The following is a 16,951-nucleotide window of genomic DNA, read 5'->3' on the forward strand; positions in this document are numbered from 1 at the left end:
CATTTACACTTCAGCTTTACCAGATTTCGATCATATTCTTCATATTTTAGTAGCTAGCTAGTTCAGTTTGTAAAATATGATTTACTGTTAAATAAGGCTAAGCTTTAAGGAGGCAAATATTAGCTCTACTATTGACCAGCTACATTAAAGCATGACTATAAAGGCCTAATATTAACTTAACTTAAATAATAAATAACACACTCTTACCTTTACAGTGAAATGTTGAAGTCATACAGAAAGAAAGCACACACCTGCTCAAGTTAGGACACACACAGCCTTACCTGTTCTGACGTCACGTGAGCCTACAGTATGTTAGCTAGCAGCATTTTAAAATCATCCTAGCGTTTGTCTAAAATGCTGGTAAAAGACTTTATTTTAATGCTAAACTACTGTTTTAAGTATCCAAGTGGAGAATATATGCTATAATGCCTTACATAATAATGTAACACAGTGGTGGAAGACATATTCAGATGTATTACTTAAGAAAAGGTAGCAATAGGCTAGCTAGCTTACATGAAGAAAACTCTATTAAGTAACTTAGTGATAGTTTACTGCTGGCTACTGCAAGTTGCTACTCAATGCAGAAACATGGCCTGTTAGCAGCTATTATACTTTTGTTATTATTGTCTATATTATCTATATCATTGGATTATTATTATACTTGTACATTATGTTATAGCAGCATTTTATTATTGTAAGTTAGCTGGATGAGCTTAAGCTAATTTAGATAGGCTACTTTAGTGGTAGGTTGTTATTAATACGGTATATAATAATAATAATAATAATAATAATAATAATAATAATAATAAATAATACTTTATTAACTAATCATATTTTGTAAATGTTTAATATATGTAAAAGTTTAATTTGTGAAGCAACTAGAAACCATAGATATGTATAGTTAGTCTAATGGAGTAAAAAGTGAAGTTTAAGTACACAAGTACAAACACAAGGACATGATATACAGTGATCATGAACACTTGAGGCCTTAAATTAACTCACATGACAAACATTCACACTTGCCGTACTTTGCACTCACTAACACACACTGTAGTGTAATTGCAATGCAGACAACAGGCAGCAGAGTCGAGCTTTAATGGATGTGACATCACTTTTATTTGCTTTGGTAAATTCCTGTCGGTCAAATCCAGCAGAAGTATACATCAAGTTCAGGGTCTGTGTGCAGCCTTGAGCTGAGCGTCAGCATCTACTGAGCAGGAAACAATGACATCAGAGAAAGAGAGTTGGGGGGAGGGAAGGCGAGAGAGTAAGAGTGGGAAAAAAATGCTGTATTCCAGCAGGCTCACTAGGTACAAATGGAAACAGACTTATAAAACCCCATGCTGTTCCTTTCTCTTCATTCTCACTGGGCATGTGGACACCTAAACACTCCAGCAGGACATCTGACACATGACGGATGTCTGTATATTATTATTATTTTTAACCCTTCAATGGCCTTCTGAGTTACATAATTAAAGTTCTTACTTGATTCTTCCCTTGCTTATCACTGAAACCACATGCACATTAAATAACACTTACACAAGCACAGACAGACTATTAGCAGATATGAAAAATGGTTGATGTGTCATTTCGACACACATTAGTGATAAAAGGTTGGCGGGAATATTTTTCCATCCTGTGTGTGTGCTGTGATTCAGCAGGTCTGCCGAAGCCCAGTCATCTGGCTCTGTGGGACCGGAGCCATGAGTCTGATTAAGCACAGATGTCGAAGCATGCAGCACCAAGATTCCTCTGGAGGTATCCCAAATTCATTGACCCAGGACCAAAATCTCCCCTTTCTGATCAGTTACAAATACTTCAACATCACACTGCCATGTCCCTGCATAATGGCAACACAAGCGGGAAAGAAAACTTACTGGAATTTATGTTTTATCTGGCTTTAATGCCGTCTCAGTAATTATTTTCGCTGATTAGAGATGGAGTGCAGACTGAAAAGTGTTGGACTGTGGCTGAGACTTTCAGGAGTGTCTTCACAGCCTGCCAGCGTTGGTGCTCCGCCCCAATGATGAAGCACCAGAGGAACTTATGAGGTTCACATAAAACTAAACAAGCAAAGGGAGCATAAATAAGGATTAGGTTTGAATTTCACAGCAGTTAACTGACACAAATCTGAAGGCTGAACCCTGACAAACAGTTGGTTTTGTAAAACAGAACAAAGTTTGTCTTCTGCCACTGAATGAGCTCTAGAGTCTGATCATTGTTTAAGTACATGAGGGTATTTTGCACATCTAAACATCTGAAATAGTCTGTGAATAATGGACGACCTGTAGATGGTGTATGTCCTCTTATAGCTTTGGTCCGTTCAGTTTCAGATCTGTCAAAGTGCGTCCTCTAGTGGCTGAATGTCAGAACATTACCAGCCACAGCTGTGTCCTGATACCAAACTACGTAGTACTCCTACACAATTTAAAGTACTCAAAACTGTCAGTAAGCAAACTGAAACTCTTGAGTGGGAGTGTGCTGTTGATGTCTGCTTTTGCCCAACAGTCTCTGTCCAAAGGGAAGAGGTGCTCTCACCTGAAACATGTCAAACAAATAAAACAACAAAACAAATATAGTTAACCAGATGTTGATTGAAATAATTTGTTTCAGCCCTAAAAATGTTTACAGTGTGAGAAAGCTCCAGATCAAATGCAAAGTAATTTTGCTTTTATCATTATATACTTTGTATCATTTCTAGGACTGCAACTAACAATTATTTTCATGATTGTTTTGTTGATAAAATTGTCAAAAAAGGGTTATCACCATAAAATTTAAGCATTTTCGAGGATTTCCAGCTCCCGTACAAACCCTGGACTTAAACGGTTACTTGATAATCAAAATAGTTTGAAATCTATTTTCTTTAAATCAACTAATAGATTCATTTACAAATTGTTAAAGCTCTAATCATTTTCTGTTCACACAATACAGTAGTACATTGATCTATTGCATACTAATAGGGGAAAAATATATTATAGAAGTGTATATATGCATGCTATCAGTACATAGTGTGCACATGCCAGTAAAATGATTCATAATATTCGGTGTAAGGTCATCGAGGGTTCAGTGAATCCACAGAGAAAAACACATTAGTTTTTAAACAGCATTTATTTAGCTTTCTCCATACAATACATTTAATGTACAACAGCACATACTGTATTCTGAAATAACTCTCAGTATAAAATAGGGCTTCTACAATCAAGGTACAGTCATAAAATGCTCTGAGGGACATGACAACGACGGCAACAGTAAAACACCTTCATATAAAGCGCAGGATCTTGAGAGAAGTGATTGTATTTGCCGAGCTGCTGCTGCTGCTGTAAGAAGCAGAACTTCACACACCACACCTCTCAGAGCATCCGACATCCTGCAAGAACCCGTTTTTTGTTTGTTTTTTTTCTCTTGGTTCTGGTTTCACAACTGAGGAGATTCCAAATGATGATCAACGCATAAGAATATGATCTATTACAACTGCTGAAAATATAACTTTTGGTAACATGAGAGGATAAATCAGGCCTTGTTCGGATACTGAATATATACCAAGGTCAAAGCATACACCGTATTATGACTGCTAATCAAGCCTATATCTTTACAATCATATATTGAACTGTTTGTCTGTGACTGTAGCTGTAACGTTGTTTCTGAGTGTTTTCCGGACATCAAACACTTAAACACAGCAAAAGTATACTGTACTATCACTGAAGCCACAAGAAAACCAGCTTATTTCAAACATGGTAAACATCAGCCAATTATAGATCGTTTTAAAAAAGGAATTTTTATCTGCAGCTGTGCATCAGAGCGTGTGAGGGCCTATATAGTGTCTATAAATGTGTCTTTAAATAGAATACACATAACATTGACCAGCTTTTGTGTTAGTTTGCTATTACGTAGTGCCTCAGGTGTCGAATATACATTATATAACATGTCCAATTGGTATGAGAGAAGGCCTAGGAGGAAGGAAACATAAAAAAAGTCTGACTTAAGAGGCCAAACAAACATCAGGAGAGAGAAAGGAGAGATTTGTCTCAAGTCTTGAGGTAAGCAATGTGTTTCAGTATAATGCCCTACAGACAATCATACAGTTACAATCATTAATTCTCTATATACAAACTTCCTGATTTACATACACTGTACTGCTCCTCAGTTTAAAATTTAATAAAACTAAATGTGAGATTATATCCGTGGTGCAAATTTTTTTTTTAGAGCGAGGAGGGGAATCCGCGAAGCCTGTTTTGCAATGAGGTGGGCGATAATGGACATTATGGCTATTGAAGATGGCCTGTTTCCTCTTGCATACGTCACACATACTATCAAATATCTACAACAGTGCAAATTTTCCTGTTCAGTCAAAACACTCGCAAACAATTGGCTAAACTACAACAGCTCATTTGGTGGAGAACGGAGATGGCAAAGTATGAGTACGAGTAGATGTTGACAGAAAATGTACATGCCTGTGTATTTTATGTATGTATCCATTAGGCCTGCATGTTTTAAGGGTCAACTCTTTGAACTGAGTTACATGAGTGGAGGGAGTCTACTGTGGCACGGTGGCTCAAATGAAAGACAAAAAAAAAAAAAAAAAGGGAAGCGAGGACCGAGCAGCACTCTACCCCACATGGCTCCACTGGATGTAGGCACCGTTTTTACTTTTACCTTCTTAGAAGACAAGGTCAATAACATGTCAAGCCAATCCCACATCTCTTCAAAACATACGCTGCGCCACCTAAATGTGTCTACTGAAGGAGACTTGATGCAAAAACGAAATAAATGTGCTATAGTAGTAACAGTTTGCGCACTCATGACACTACAGACTGTAACTGAGACGTGACATCAACAAGCTTTACAAAGAAGAGGAGGCTATAGGATGCTACAGTACTAGTGCTACCTGAACATGCTACTGATTGAGACTACAACGATGGGAGGCGGTTTCACATTAGCACAAAGCAGGAACCAGCTTTGCTGAGCAGCTCTACCCACTCCAGGCCACACAGCCGTGTCCAGAATAGGTATGCAGCGATTAACAGATTTCACTATTACCACATTTTACAAACATTGTGATTTTTTTAAGGCTCACCTACACTGAGTGTTACGGTTCTTACTCTCAAAAAAGGGACACTATGGTACATTATTTTTCAATGAATAATGGATGTGCAGTGAGGAAAGTTAAACAAAAATAATAGGGATAAACCAATGTTTTTTTCAAGGCTGATGCTGATACGAACACTGATTATTAGGAATCAAGGAGACCGATACCTAATGTTTGGAACCAATAAACATTTGTAACTTGGTGTCAAAATTTAGAATAACTACTGATGAAATTGAACAAATTTACAATTTATTCAAGCACTGTACTTTGGTACAATTACGAGGTACTTGAGTATTTCCATTATCTACTAAACTATATTTATCTGGATATTCAGTGTTGACAGGCTTTTACTTGTGACATGTAACCAATCAGATGCTGTTTGTCTATGTTTAGCAGGGGAATCAAATTTGTTTGTGTCTGCACTATTATTTTAAAGTGATCAGATTGGACTTGGGGGTCCAGACATCAACAACATATCTGCATGGGTTGCTGTGGTAACCACTTAGGCGTCAGTATCCCTGTACGTTTGAAACGCAGCTTTCCAACATGGAATCATCTCGCTCTGCACTCAATCGCACTGTGAAGTCAGGGGGCAGACAGTTAAAATCAGCTAGTAGCAGCATGGATTCTGCTCAGCTGCTCTGATGCACTTCTGTCTCTCTGGATTTGACGTTGTTGTTGTGCGTGGCACTTTGAGTAACAAAAAAGACACTTCGAAATCCAGTATGAGCGGCCAGAGCTTCTCGACTGAGACACATCTGTAAAGACCACCTCCAAATGTGGTTTGGACCCAATATGCACAAAAGGCATTTAAAGGGTGATTTTTTGCTTTCCAGACTTCCTGAAATCAATCTGGACATACCGGGAAAAAAAACATGGATTTGGGCTGGCAGTCTGAACATACATAGCCCAAGTGTTATGGGCGGGACATTGAGGACACTGACCAAAATGCCATGCAGGAAAAGTTCAGGTAAGCAAACTTACACACGCTTTCGCCAGGGTGGCTATGTTAGCTAAACGATGACTGAGGGTCCCAACACTGAAGAACTGTTTCCACTAAAAAACAAAAACCTTGAGTTGTCGTTATAAGAGCATTTTGGATACACAAAGAATGATGACCAATCTTCAAAGCTTGCTGAAAAAAGTCACTGCTAAAGGTCAAACACTTTGATTTGACTTTATTGTTATGTATTATTTCCATTTTGAAAGACAGCAACTGCTAAAACCTAAAGCCAACAAAGAAATGTTGTGGGATCAGAACAAAATAAAACCTTGGGGTAAAAATGCTCATGTGATTTCATGCTGCCATAGTGAAATAACTATAATCGTACCATCAAAATCTATAATCGCTGCATACCTGGTCCAGACCTAACGTGTGGTTTTTAAAGAAGCAAACCAAAGAATGTGTTCTCTCAGGATAAATCTTGTCCTCAGAAATTTTATGTACCATTTTGAAAATGAAAAAAGTACCGTCTTTGCAGCTTGATGGATCAAGTACTTAGTAAAGCTGGCTTATTGTGTGTGCAGAGGAAAGCACCCCATCTGTAGTCAGTTCCTGTCATACGACACACACACACACACACACACACACACACGTCCATACAAACACATTCACTTGCACAAGCGCACAAACCCTGAAGTTAGGAACGATTTCTATCATCACACAGCACTGTCGTTTTGATTATCATTGAGTAAGAGCTGCGATTGCATACTGTACCATACATCTCCGAGGAGAGGCACCCTTCATCAATATCAGCTCAGTCATTTCATTTCACACACACACACACGCACACACACTGGAATAAATTTTGAACTGGTCAAAAAAAATTACAATCACATGCTTTATAACGGAATGTAGAGAAAGCTCATACCAGACTTCTACTTCAGCCGGGACCAAGCCAAACACACGGACACTGTTATGAAATGTCTCTTCGGCTTTAACCGCGAAAAGTTGAGAAGATTTTCAGACGTTCTGGTGGAATTTAACTGTGTTAAAAGTCCTTCTCACAGTCACTCAGCCATCAGTTTAATAACAAAGTTCTAAAGTTATGACAGCTGTCCCTTCAGAAAAAGACTAAAATAGTTATTCTTTAAATTATTTAAAATATATTCCCCCATATTAAGTGGGAGCTCTTGACCTAGTCTAGCAGACGCCTGGCAACCATGAGTACAACAGCTGGCTATACCTCCACACATCTGGACTGAGTATCCATTCTTGTACATCTTTCACATGACATTTATTTCATCCACGCTCTAACAGAGAATGCAAAGTGATCAGACCTTCAACGCAAGCTGCATTCAAAGTCTACTGTACGACATATGAGAACAGCCTCTACTAGCATTTTCTGCTCCCCGCTCAAAAAAATCTATAACCTCTCTGGGTTTTCTATTTGCTGCTCTCCACTCATGCTGTGAGAAAACCTGCTTGTGTTTGCTCTGTAGCTCTGGTTCATTTCTCTCTTATCAACATAAAGTTAACAGAGCGTTTAACATTATGACTGAATGCTGCCTTTAGCTTGCATTATGAGCTGTTTGCGTGGAGCTGTATCTTGGAGCGAGAGAGAACGCCAAGCCTGTTAAGAAGCCACTCCATGCCATGCTCCCCCAACTGTAATGCTAACATACCCTGACTGAGAGACGCTAGGGACACAAGTGTTTACGTTCTGAACTTCTAGGCAGGTAGAGTTCAACCACAAGAATTTGGCAGCTATTGATTTGGCTACTAAATCCACAGAAAAGTGCAAACGTTCACTTTCTTGTTGTTTTTGTGACATCTTGTGTTTCTGACCTGCATCAGCTCTTTATATTGTCTGTTATATGTTCTCTGTTTAAAAAAAATAAATTAATCAATTAAAAAAAAAGGAAAAAAACATATAACTCTGAAAGACCCCCCCAAGCTTTATCTGATCAAAGTGCAGCACCCCAGCATCAGTAGAAGGAGTGTAAGTGTTTGAATGGGTTCAGATAGCAGGTCCTAGATCAGGGTCTGGTGGGATTCTAGCTCTCTGAGAGGAAGCCACTCGCACATAGATATACTCACAAACAGGATTGCTCACACACACTTGCGCACACACACACGCACACACACACACTGACAAGCACGCACGCATGCTCACACACTCACACAGAGTCTAGCTTAGATGAGTCTGGCCTCTCCCTCCATGTCTGGCGGTAGATCACACACTCCTGTGAAGTGCATCTCCTTTCCTTTGCTTCCCTGTCCCGTCCCGGCTCTGGCCCCTCGTTCCCCCAGGCTGGGAGACGGCTGTTGGGCCTGAGGGTCTGGCGATGTCCCACGGGGGATTCCACCTGCCCGCCTCTCTTTCAGGAAGACCTCTAGTCGGCGCAGCATCTGCTTGGGGTTCTTTTTGGCAAACAGCTCCACTTCTGAAGGGTTAGAAAACACAGACTGTGGGACTCACGCCGGGACAACAATCTGTGTTAACTGTGTTTCTGCAATCTGAGCTTTGAGTTCAACACACAGACCCATGACCCATGATTTAAAGAAAGAATTCAGTATTTTGGATACTACATTTATTCATTTTTTTTTTTGCTAAAAGTTAAAGGAGAACAGTGTTTCCTCTGTAATTGTTTTGTAGCAATGGTGGCAGCGGGTCATTTTTAGTGCTTGTTCCACGTCCATCCCTCTTGGTCTTAGTTTTGGTTCCAGCGCTTTAAGTGGTTTGCAGCACCAATATTGTTCATTTTTGTTTACTGATCATGAGCAATTTATCAGATATCAGGCAGCTCCCTCTGGAGACAGCAAACATCTTTAAACAACCTTCTCTCACTTAAGTAATAGTGCTCTCCAAGACCTGTAAACAAACTTTGATGTGTAAAATAAGTGAAATTCCCTATAACTGATCATAAAAATAAAATACTTAGAAGAAACTCCATGCCACAGTTTTATCCCAATGCAATGCATCTGCAACAGAATGATAGATGATCTTATTACGAATTAATTAACAAATAAGCATGATTTTTAATAGCTGAACTAATACTCCATTTCCTTTACCTTTTAGTACAAAGCCAGAGTCAGCAATGGTCTTCTGTTGGGTCTTCCACAGTTGGTACAGGTGCAGATACGTGGCAACGTAAAACTCATTCAGCACACCGACCACTTGCTGACGACGATTGCACTCCCTGTTATGGAGAGAAGACAGAGAGGAGCACTGGTGTAAAGAGATACTGTGACAAATAGACAGAAGATGCAGTTAAACAAAAGCTGAGGACCAGTAACTCACTTGGACAAGGCTTCCTCTCTGAGTACTTGCAGAGCAATGCGGGTCATGTTGATTGACATCACACTGAATGGAAAGTTCTAAACCAGAGAAAACACACAAGGAAATTTAGGTCCACAGGGAAAACTTACAAAGGCTACAAGAGCAAGTCCTGAAACATGCCTGTCTTGCAGCCGACTTTATTGATCCCTGAGGGGGAATTCTCTTTTTTGCTCTAGATCTCTCTGCGGGGAGACAAAGGTCAGGGTCAGCTACAAAGCAGCATGCCTGGAGGGGAGGAGTTTTAGTGTCTCTCTGAAGGATTAGTGAAATCTGAGTTCTCAATCAGTTGTCTAAAATGAACATAAACATAAAACAGGATCTGCGCATGCAGGCATGAATTGAACTGAAGTGGTGATACCTGTGTAGGGTGTTGTGACAACTTGTAGATGTCTCTAGCCAACGGTAGAGTCTCTGGGTCCATCACAAAGTACAGAGTATGCATCAGTCCCAGGAAGCCAGTGCCACGTAGGTCAGTAGCTGGGTCTGTACCTGAAGTGCAGAAATCAAACCAACACATGGAGTCATATGTTGCTTTAACACAGCCTGTTGAAGATGGGAATGTTGTGCTGTTTAAAGTGTCTTACCCTGAAAGCCGATGTTTTCCCAGTGTGCCCCGAAGCGAGGACAGTCCAGCCTGCTGCCTATCAGCCTCTTATAAATGGTCTGGAGGACACGCATGTGGACTGTTTGGCTATTGTCCACATGGCCTGTAGAAAATCAGTCAAAATCAGTGGTTTAGTAGAAACACTGAGAAACATGAGTTTTATATCTGGCGGGATGGTCACACAAACACACACTCACACTGTGCAATGGCAAAGACCAGATCCCTCTCCTCCAGGAGTTCTCTGTGCAGCCGTGGAGGTCCGAAGAGGAAGTGTGTGATGGCGGCCAGACCTGTCCTGCGAATGGTTGGCTGGATGTTTTTCTACGGGTGCAAGGGAGGGGACAAAAATACAGTACAGCTTTAAAAATCATAGTTGTATGTCGTGAATACAATTCTTAATCATTAGCATTATTTGGACATTTATAGCATAATGAGCAGACATGACTGTAATAATTTTATGATGCCTTTTTCACTGCGTTTACACTACATTGTTCACCTAGGTGCAGTTTTCCTGTGGTTTGAAGCCACTGCAGATAAAGTATGTTAAAGAGAAAGTTTGTTCTTCTCTTACAGTGTGACAAAATTGTTTCACTTGTACACTATGCTGAAATTTACCATATGAGTGATTATAGTGCAGGTAGTTTTTGTTTTCCAGCCTTTATTTGTTTGATAAACTGCTCCCGCTGCTATTATTTAAGAGTTGGCCAATACTGATATATCAGTTTTCATTTGAGATTTTTTGGGCATGCTGCATTCCTTACCAGCAAGTCCCCAAGGTCTGTGGTCTGGAAGTACTGCAGGGCTTCATTGAAGGAGATGATTGGGGTCGGGTTTGAGTCCTCGGTGAGAGCTGGTGGATATATTGCATAAAATGTTATTCTTTTAGAACAGCAACAAAAAAAACAAACAAAAAAAAAAAAAAAATTCAACAAAGTTATCCAGGATCCAAACAAGTTAAACAGCAAGAAAGATCTGACCTGGTTGGATGTTCTCCAGAGCCTCCCACTCCTCTCTGGCCTTTTCCAACTCCACATTTTCTTCTGTACAGAAAAAACAACAACAACAATACAGTCAACTGTGTCACAGACATCAAACAGAAACTTCAGAACTGATAGCGGACAGAGACATTATAAGAGAGGACACAAACCACTTAAAGCATTTTAAATAGAAAAGTCTGTAATGCAAGACATGGTGGTTGTATCACACATATCCCACCCTTTCCCCTAAAAAGTCAATAGTCTGCTTTTAAACAGCTAAATCAGGAAATATATCAACCAATTGTCTTGTTGCACTGAGGCAAGCACACAGTTGAGATTCAAGACAATTTCAACCAACTTGCTGGCAGGAAAGAGTGGGGTAGACGAACTTTGAACATGAATGAAAGAGGAGGAAATATACTAATACACATGAAAAAGACAAGAAAAAAGAAAAGACATTTTGTTCAAGTCCTCGGGTGGGATGATCTAACAGCATCACGTCACTCTAGATTGAGCCGTAAAATAAGTTGATGCCATAAAACTGTGGGCGTGTGTAGTAGAAGTATAATGTGTGGGACAAAAAAGCATTTTAAACCTTATTTTGGGGCAAAGTCACCAAACTTTTTAGGTGGTTTATATCAGATTTGACTGGTGATTCTAAACATTTGAACATTGAAAGTGAAGTTGTGACTCTTCCCCGATTCATTTAGATTGGGTCCTTTTAGCCCAAAATAACTGCCTAGGGGCGTTGCCAAGATGGCTGCTGATTGGCAAGACCCGCCTATAAGGATTTTGTAGGGGATGAGTATCAACTCAGCCGATAAGCTATGGTACAAAGGCCATTATCCATCTTGTTCATTCTCAGTCATAAATCCTTCCTGTCTGACGCACGCCACTGAGTGCCACTGAAACCCTGTGCTTCCTCCAGGCAGACAACCTGCGGTCCTGAGGGAGGTTTTACCTGCAACGGCTGCCTGGTATCTAGGATACACTCACGAATCCCTGCAGGAAGTGGATGTGAGACAGAAGAGAGGTTGTGTGAGAGTATGTGTGTGTGTTACCTGCAGGCTTCGGCTGATCCCCTCCGGCTGCCAGGGTCTGCAGAAGACCATTCTGCTTCAGTGCTGAAATCTGGACAATTATCAAACAATAGATTACCTCACATTCAAGCAGGGCCATTCCAGTTGAAGTGAGCTACTAAGAACAAAATTCAATTACCGGCAGGGATCTGAGTGGAGCGCTGCCGTTGGTGTGGTCTTTGACATTATGACTAATTATCACTCCATTCATGACCTGAGAGGAAAAACATTCAAAGAGGCAATTTCTGAATAAAAGACCCTTGAGAAAAAACAAATTACAGTGGATCAATGAGAGGTGATATTTAACTGTACTCACAGGCTTATGGTTAGAGTGTCCATTGGTGATTTCCTCGAATGGTTTACATTCTCGGGACAAACCGTTCAAGCCCTAACAGGAGGGCAGCAACACAGAGCAGATGCTTCAGACATGTACACAACGCAAAAATAGTGCAGCTTTCACTGCTCTTAAGACAGGTAATTAATTACCACTGCATGCTTCATAAAGCTCTCACATTTATGTGGCATTCCTGAAATCAACAAGCCAAATAAAATCTCAGAGATGTCTCAGAAGTTGCACACTTTCAAACACTTCCTTTATGCTCTTTAAAGGAACAGTTCAAAGATGAAAATTCAGTCTTTGTCTACTCCCCCTCAGGTGAAGTTTTATAGTTCACAAAACATTTCTGGCGCTTTACAGCAACAACTTAAGTAGATGGCAAATTGTGTTAAGATATTAAAAAATGACTGATACTGCTAGTTGCTTGTTGTTAAGAATAAAAATTGCATCCCCTTTGTGGCAATTCATAATAAATCAGGAAATTGTAGGACTGTACATCAGTGAGGTAGACACATGTATGAGGATATTCACAAAATCAACTTAACATGAGTGCTTTTTTAATCACAATTTGCAATAAAATCTTTTACTGTCCTATCTTTAGTAGATAATGGTTACATTTTCATTTTTGAGTGAACTATTCCTTTAAGAGTTGGCCAATTTAAGGATGCACTTCCTTTGAGGATAACTGTCCCTGCCCTGTTACGTTGCATTCAATGAGACTGGGGAAATACTTATCCAACTGTTTATAAAAGAAGCAATACACAAGGCTAGAGGCCAGGGAGCAAGAAGTTATGTTACGGCTAGAAAGCCAAGCTGGGGATAAGGGAAATGCCCTGTCAGCTGCCAACATGCCAACATGCCAAGTGAGCCAGACCACAGATTAGAACTAAAGCAATGAGAGAACAGTTGACCTTCGGATAGGTTAAGTTAAACACAGGTCACAGAACTGCTTAAACAAATTAGCTCTTAATTTTTTAACACTATACAACAGTGTGGAGCAGGAGGGGAACATTTGTCCATGAGGGGGGCTAGACTACATCAAGATGGCAACAATGGTAAGACAGCACGTGCTTCCATTTTGTTGACCAGCAAAGCAGGTTTAGCTCCCTGTTCTAATGGTGTTAGGTTTTGTGAACCCAAACACTGGAATGAGATTAAATGTTTAAAAACTTTAAGGACCAAAGGTGAAATAATATTACCTCAGTGTGGGATGTGACATCAATGTCTTCTTCCATTGCATATGAGTGTGGTGGCTGGCAAGCGTGTTCCTGATCTGGCCTCTAAAGGCTTCCGTAGTCATGGACTGAGATGGGCTGAGGAGCTGATGCAAGGACCACCATGGTTTCTGTAGTGCACATTTATAGTGACTGCAAGTATTTCCACTTTTCTCCACATATACACAGAAAACTCCACAGTCACCAGTATGATTTCACAAAACTGTCACTGGCAGGAGAAATCCATGTCGTGCACATCATATTCACTTTCTCGGTGCAACAGTGATGATTATGTGTGATTAGCTACTCCAAAGTCTAACCTTGAATGTGTACACTGAGAGGAATGTGCAGGTATCAGTCTACAAGAGCTGACAGGAGGAAATGGCAATCCATCAATACACAAGTTTCCTGGAAACCTGCCTCCTTCCTCTCCACCACAGATCTGCTTGGCCGGTGGGTGCACTCGTCAGCCCCATCAGAGGTGCACAGAAGCTGGATGATGACATTGCTTTTCAGGGCTGGGCTCTCCCTGTCCAAGACACTCCATTACTTTGGCACTGAAGACAAATCCAGTACGCACCTCCAGGTACCAGTCCAGTTGCACTTTAATTTACGTGCACCGAAGCTGTTCTATGTCTTCAGCCTCACATGAAACTGCAGCACATGTCCAAAGTAAGAAGTGCAGATGTCCAGTGTGGGTCATGGATAGAGTTCTTGTATGGTCCTGAGGAGGGGCTGTCATATGTACACAATATCTGAAAATTAGAACAAAAAGAGTGACTTACAGTGGAGACAGACAACTTTTCCCTTACAAGCATTTTCCAAGTGGCATTATTGTTGGTATACTTGTTGCAAAAACAACCAAATTGCTTTCTGTTTTCCTTAGAGTAGCAACTACAAACAATACAGGACAAAACATTTTCTTTTTTTTCATCAGTTTCTTCATTCAGTTACTCTATAATGGAGACATGACAGCAGAGAGAAATGGTGCCAGGCAGCAAGCCTGACTGGATCGCCAAGTCAGCCTTCATTTCCCGGTTGATTTTTTGACCGGTGGCAGACAGAATTGTACGGTAAAAGCAAGGTTTATGGGTAACCAATATAAACACTACTGCCATCATTACTCTACAGCCATCATTAAAGCAAAAAACTTTAGTCAGTTTACCTACACAAAATTAATAAAAGTCTGTCAATGAACAACACAAAAATCAAATTTTACTAACATGATTGCACAAAACAAAAATGTGGAGCAAAATATGGTTTCAATTAGAGCCCAACTGATATATCACCAATAATACAGTACAGTATGTGCCAATATGAAAACTTTCTGTTGAAAGATTATAGTACAGCAAAAGATTATAGTCATTATCATTAAATTCCCAGAGAAGTTTACTGTTTCAGTGCACTGATGTCATTTTAGACAGTTGAGTTTATTGTTAAACTGTAAAATATCCTGCCTCAGTCACAAATCTCTGTCACAAGTATTTGATAACCACATTTGAGGAATTGCTGGAAAAAATGTGTGTATATCGGCCGTTATACTGATTGTGGAAGTTTTTCTAATCACTAATATTGTTATTGACATCGACCCCAAAAATTGAGTATCAGTCGGGCTCTAGTTCTAATCATGTCAAAATTAAAAATAAGAAAAATAAATAGTTAGTTGCATTGCCGCAAAACATTGTCCCTTGTATTATTGTTCGGCAGAGCAGCTTTGATTCAGCATCTTAAGCCTAATGTAAATAGGTACATTTGCTCAAATACTGTAATCAAATACAACTTTAAGGTGACTGTACTTTTTTACTTAAAGACATCATGTTTAAATATTACTTTGGTAAAAGTGAAAGTCATCTATACTGCTTGAGTAAAAGTCTCAAAGTATCTGATATTAAATGCACTGAAGTATCAGAGGTAATGTTTTCGTCAATAAATGTACTCAAATACTAAAAGTACAAGTAACATTTAAATTTTACATATATTAGCATGTATCTACTGTATACTTTGGGTCAACTGATTATCAGCCTACTGAACCCAGTATTCAGCATTTTTCTGATTGTCAGATTCAGTGGGGGGTTTTTTGTCCAGTTGCCAATAAAATAAATTAATTTGGCTCTGATTCAGCATTCAATCTGCAAAGTAGCTAGTGAGTAACATTATCAAATACATGTAGTGGAGTAAAAAGTACAATATTTGCCTTCAAAATGTAGTGGATTGGAAGTATAAAGTAGCAGAAAATGGAAATACCAGTACCTCAAATTGTACTTAAGTACAGTACTTGAGTAAATATACTCTTACATTCCATCATTGCTTTTACCATTTGTGGATCAGCTTCACTACAATTTACTCTCTACTCACATTTATTTGACAGGCAGCTCAGCTGTACTAATTACTTTAAGAATGACTATTTTACTTTCGTCACATATATGACGAGCTAATGTACAAATAGTATCACACTCACAGGGGTACTTTTATTTTTCATTTCAACGCATGACTTAAGGTTAATTTAAGTTGAGTAATTTCAGTGGTATTGTAACTTTTACTCAGGTAACAGTTAAAGGATCTGAATACTTACTCCACCACCGTCTGAAGTACAAAGATTTATTTATTTTTTTAAATGGGAAAATCCGTTACGATAAAATGTCAAAGTCAAAGTACAAGCACAGTATCACGACAAAAATCCCCAAACGTGTCGATAAACTCCATGGTTGTCAGATGACAGTTGACTGTATCGCAGCTTTGACAGCTACAGTCAGCTAGCCAACATTATCCGTAGCAACCAACAAGCTAGCAATATGTCAGCTAGCAACCCCGCAGGCACAAAGACGCAGCTACAGCTTCTCCTCAAACCAATACCGCAACGACTGCGTGCAAACCGGCGAAAAATGACCGCAAGCAGCTGAACGATTTTTGTCACGATTTTTAAGCGCAATTAAATAGTTGAGACCTCACTAAGACAAGAAAAGCCAGCTGTCAGGCTAACTAACGGGCTAGCAGTAGCTCTATTGAACTGTAACGGGGATGGAGTCTGTGCCCAAATCCGACGGCACCAAACGGATTAATCTGATTTTGTCAGTCAGGTATAATTAAAAACGAAACGAAACATAGCATGCTGTGGCCTGTCCGACTATATTATGCGATATGAAGCATTTCAAAAGTACCTCAGTTTCTGACTGTTTCTCCCTCCAATCTCAGCTTCCCTTCCCCCGTCCAGTGGCTACGGTAATTTCAAGTGCATCTTGGGAATTGTGGTTTCCTGTGTCGGACTGTAGCTTCATTACGTCATTGCTCTCTCCCTCTCTCTGATACTGAGAGCAGGGAGCCTGTGACCTCCTTTTCTACCTCCCATCAGCACAGAAACACTCCTAGCTCAA

General features: G+C 39.9%; 1 protein-coding gene across 2 annotated transcripts; it reads right to left on the reverse strand.

The window, feature by feature from the left end:
- Positions 1–3,089: 3,089 nt before the first annotated feature.
- On the reverse strand, positions 3,090–16,772 carry elmod3 (ELMO/CED-12 domain containing 3). Of its 2 annotated transcripts, XM_073465986.1 has the most exons (14): positions 16,739–16,772; positions 13,901–14,335; positions 13,566–13,711; positions 12,346–12,417; positions 12,169–12,243; positions 12,012–12,081; positions 10,951–11,013; positions 10,735–10,823; positions 10,171–10,294; positions 9,954–10,076; positions 9,728–9,858; positions 9,331–9,407; positions 9,102–9,229; positions 3,090–8,473 (listed from the first exon to the last, which is right to left on the reverse strand). In XM_073465986.1, exons 3-14 carry the CDS (start codon positions 13,599–13,601, stop codon positions 8,223–8,225), a joined length of 1,239 nt encoding a protein of 412 aa, XP_073322087.1. In that variant the 5' UTR covers positions 13,602–13,711; positions 13,901–14,335; positions 16,739–16,772; the 3' UTR covers positions 3,090–8,222. The 2 variants fall into 2 exon arrangements, with proteins under 2 accessions (XP_073322087.1, XP_073322086.1); XM_073465985.1 differs by having other exon boundaries at positions 13,566–14,335.
- Positions 16,773–16,951: the final 179 nt, after the last annotated feature.

Source organism: Pagrus major, chromosome 5 (assembly GCF_040436345.1).
Source record: "Pagrus major chromosome 5, Pma_NU_1.0".
Classification (NCBI taxonomy): domain Eukaryota; kingdom Metazoa; phylum Chordata; class Actinopteri; order Spariformes; family Sparidae; genus Pagrus; species Pagrus major.

Coding starts and splice junctions, on each gene's coding strand:
- elmod3 (XM_073465986.1), bottom strand. CDS start 13,601: ATGGAAGAAGACATTGATGTCACATCCCACACTGAG. Junction 12,418..13,565: donor ATGTCACATCCCACACTGAG/GTAATATTATTT, acceptor CCCTCCTGTTAG/GGCTTGAACGGTTTGTCCCG. Junction 10,077..10,170: donor GGTCTTTGCCATTGCACAGT/GTGAGTGTGTGT, acceptor GATTTTCTACAG/GCCATGTGGACAATAGCCAA.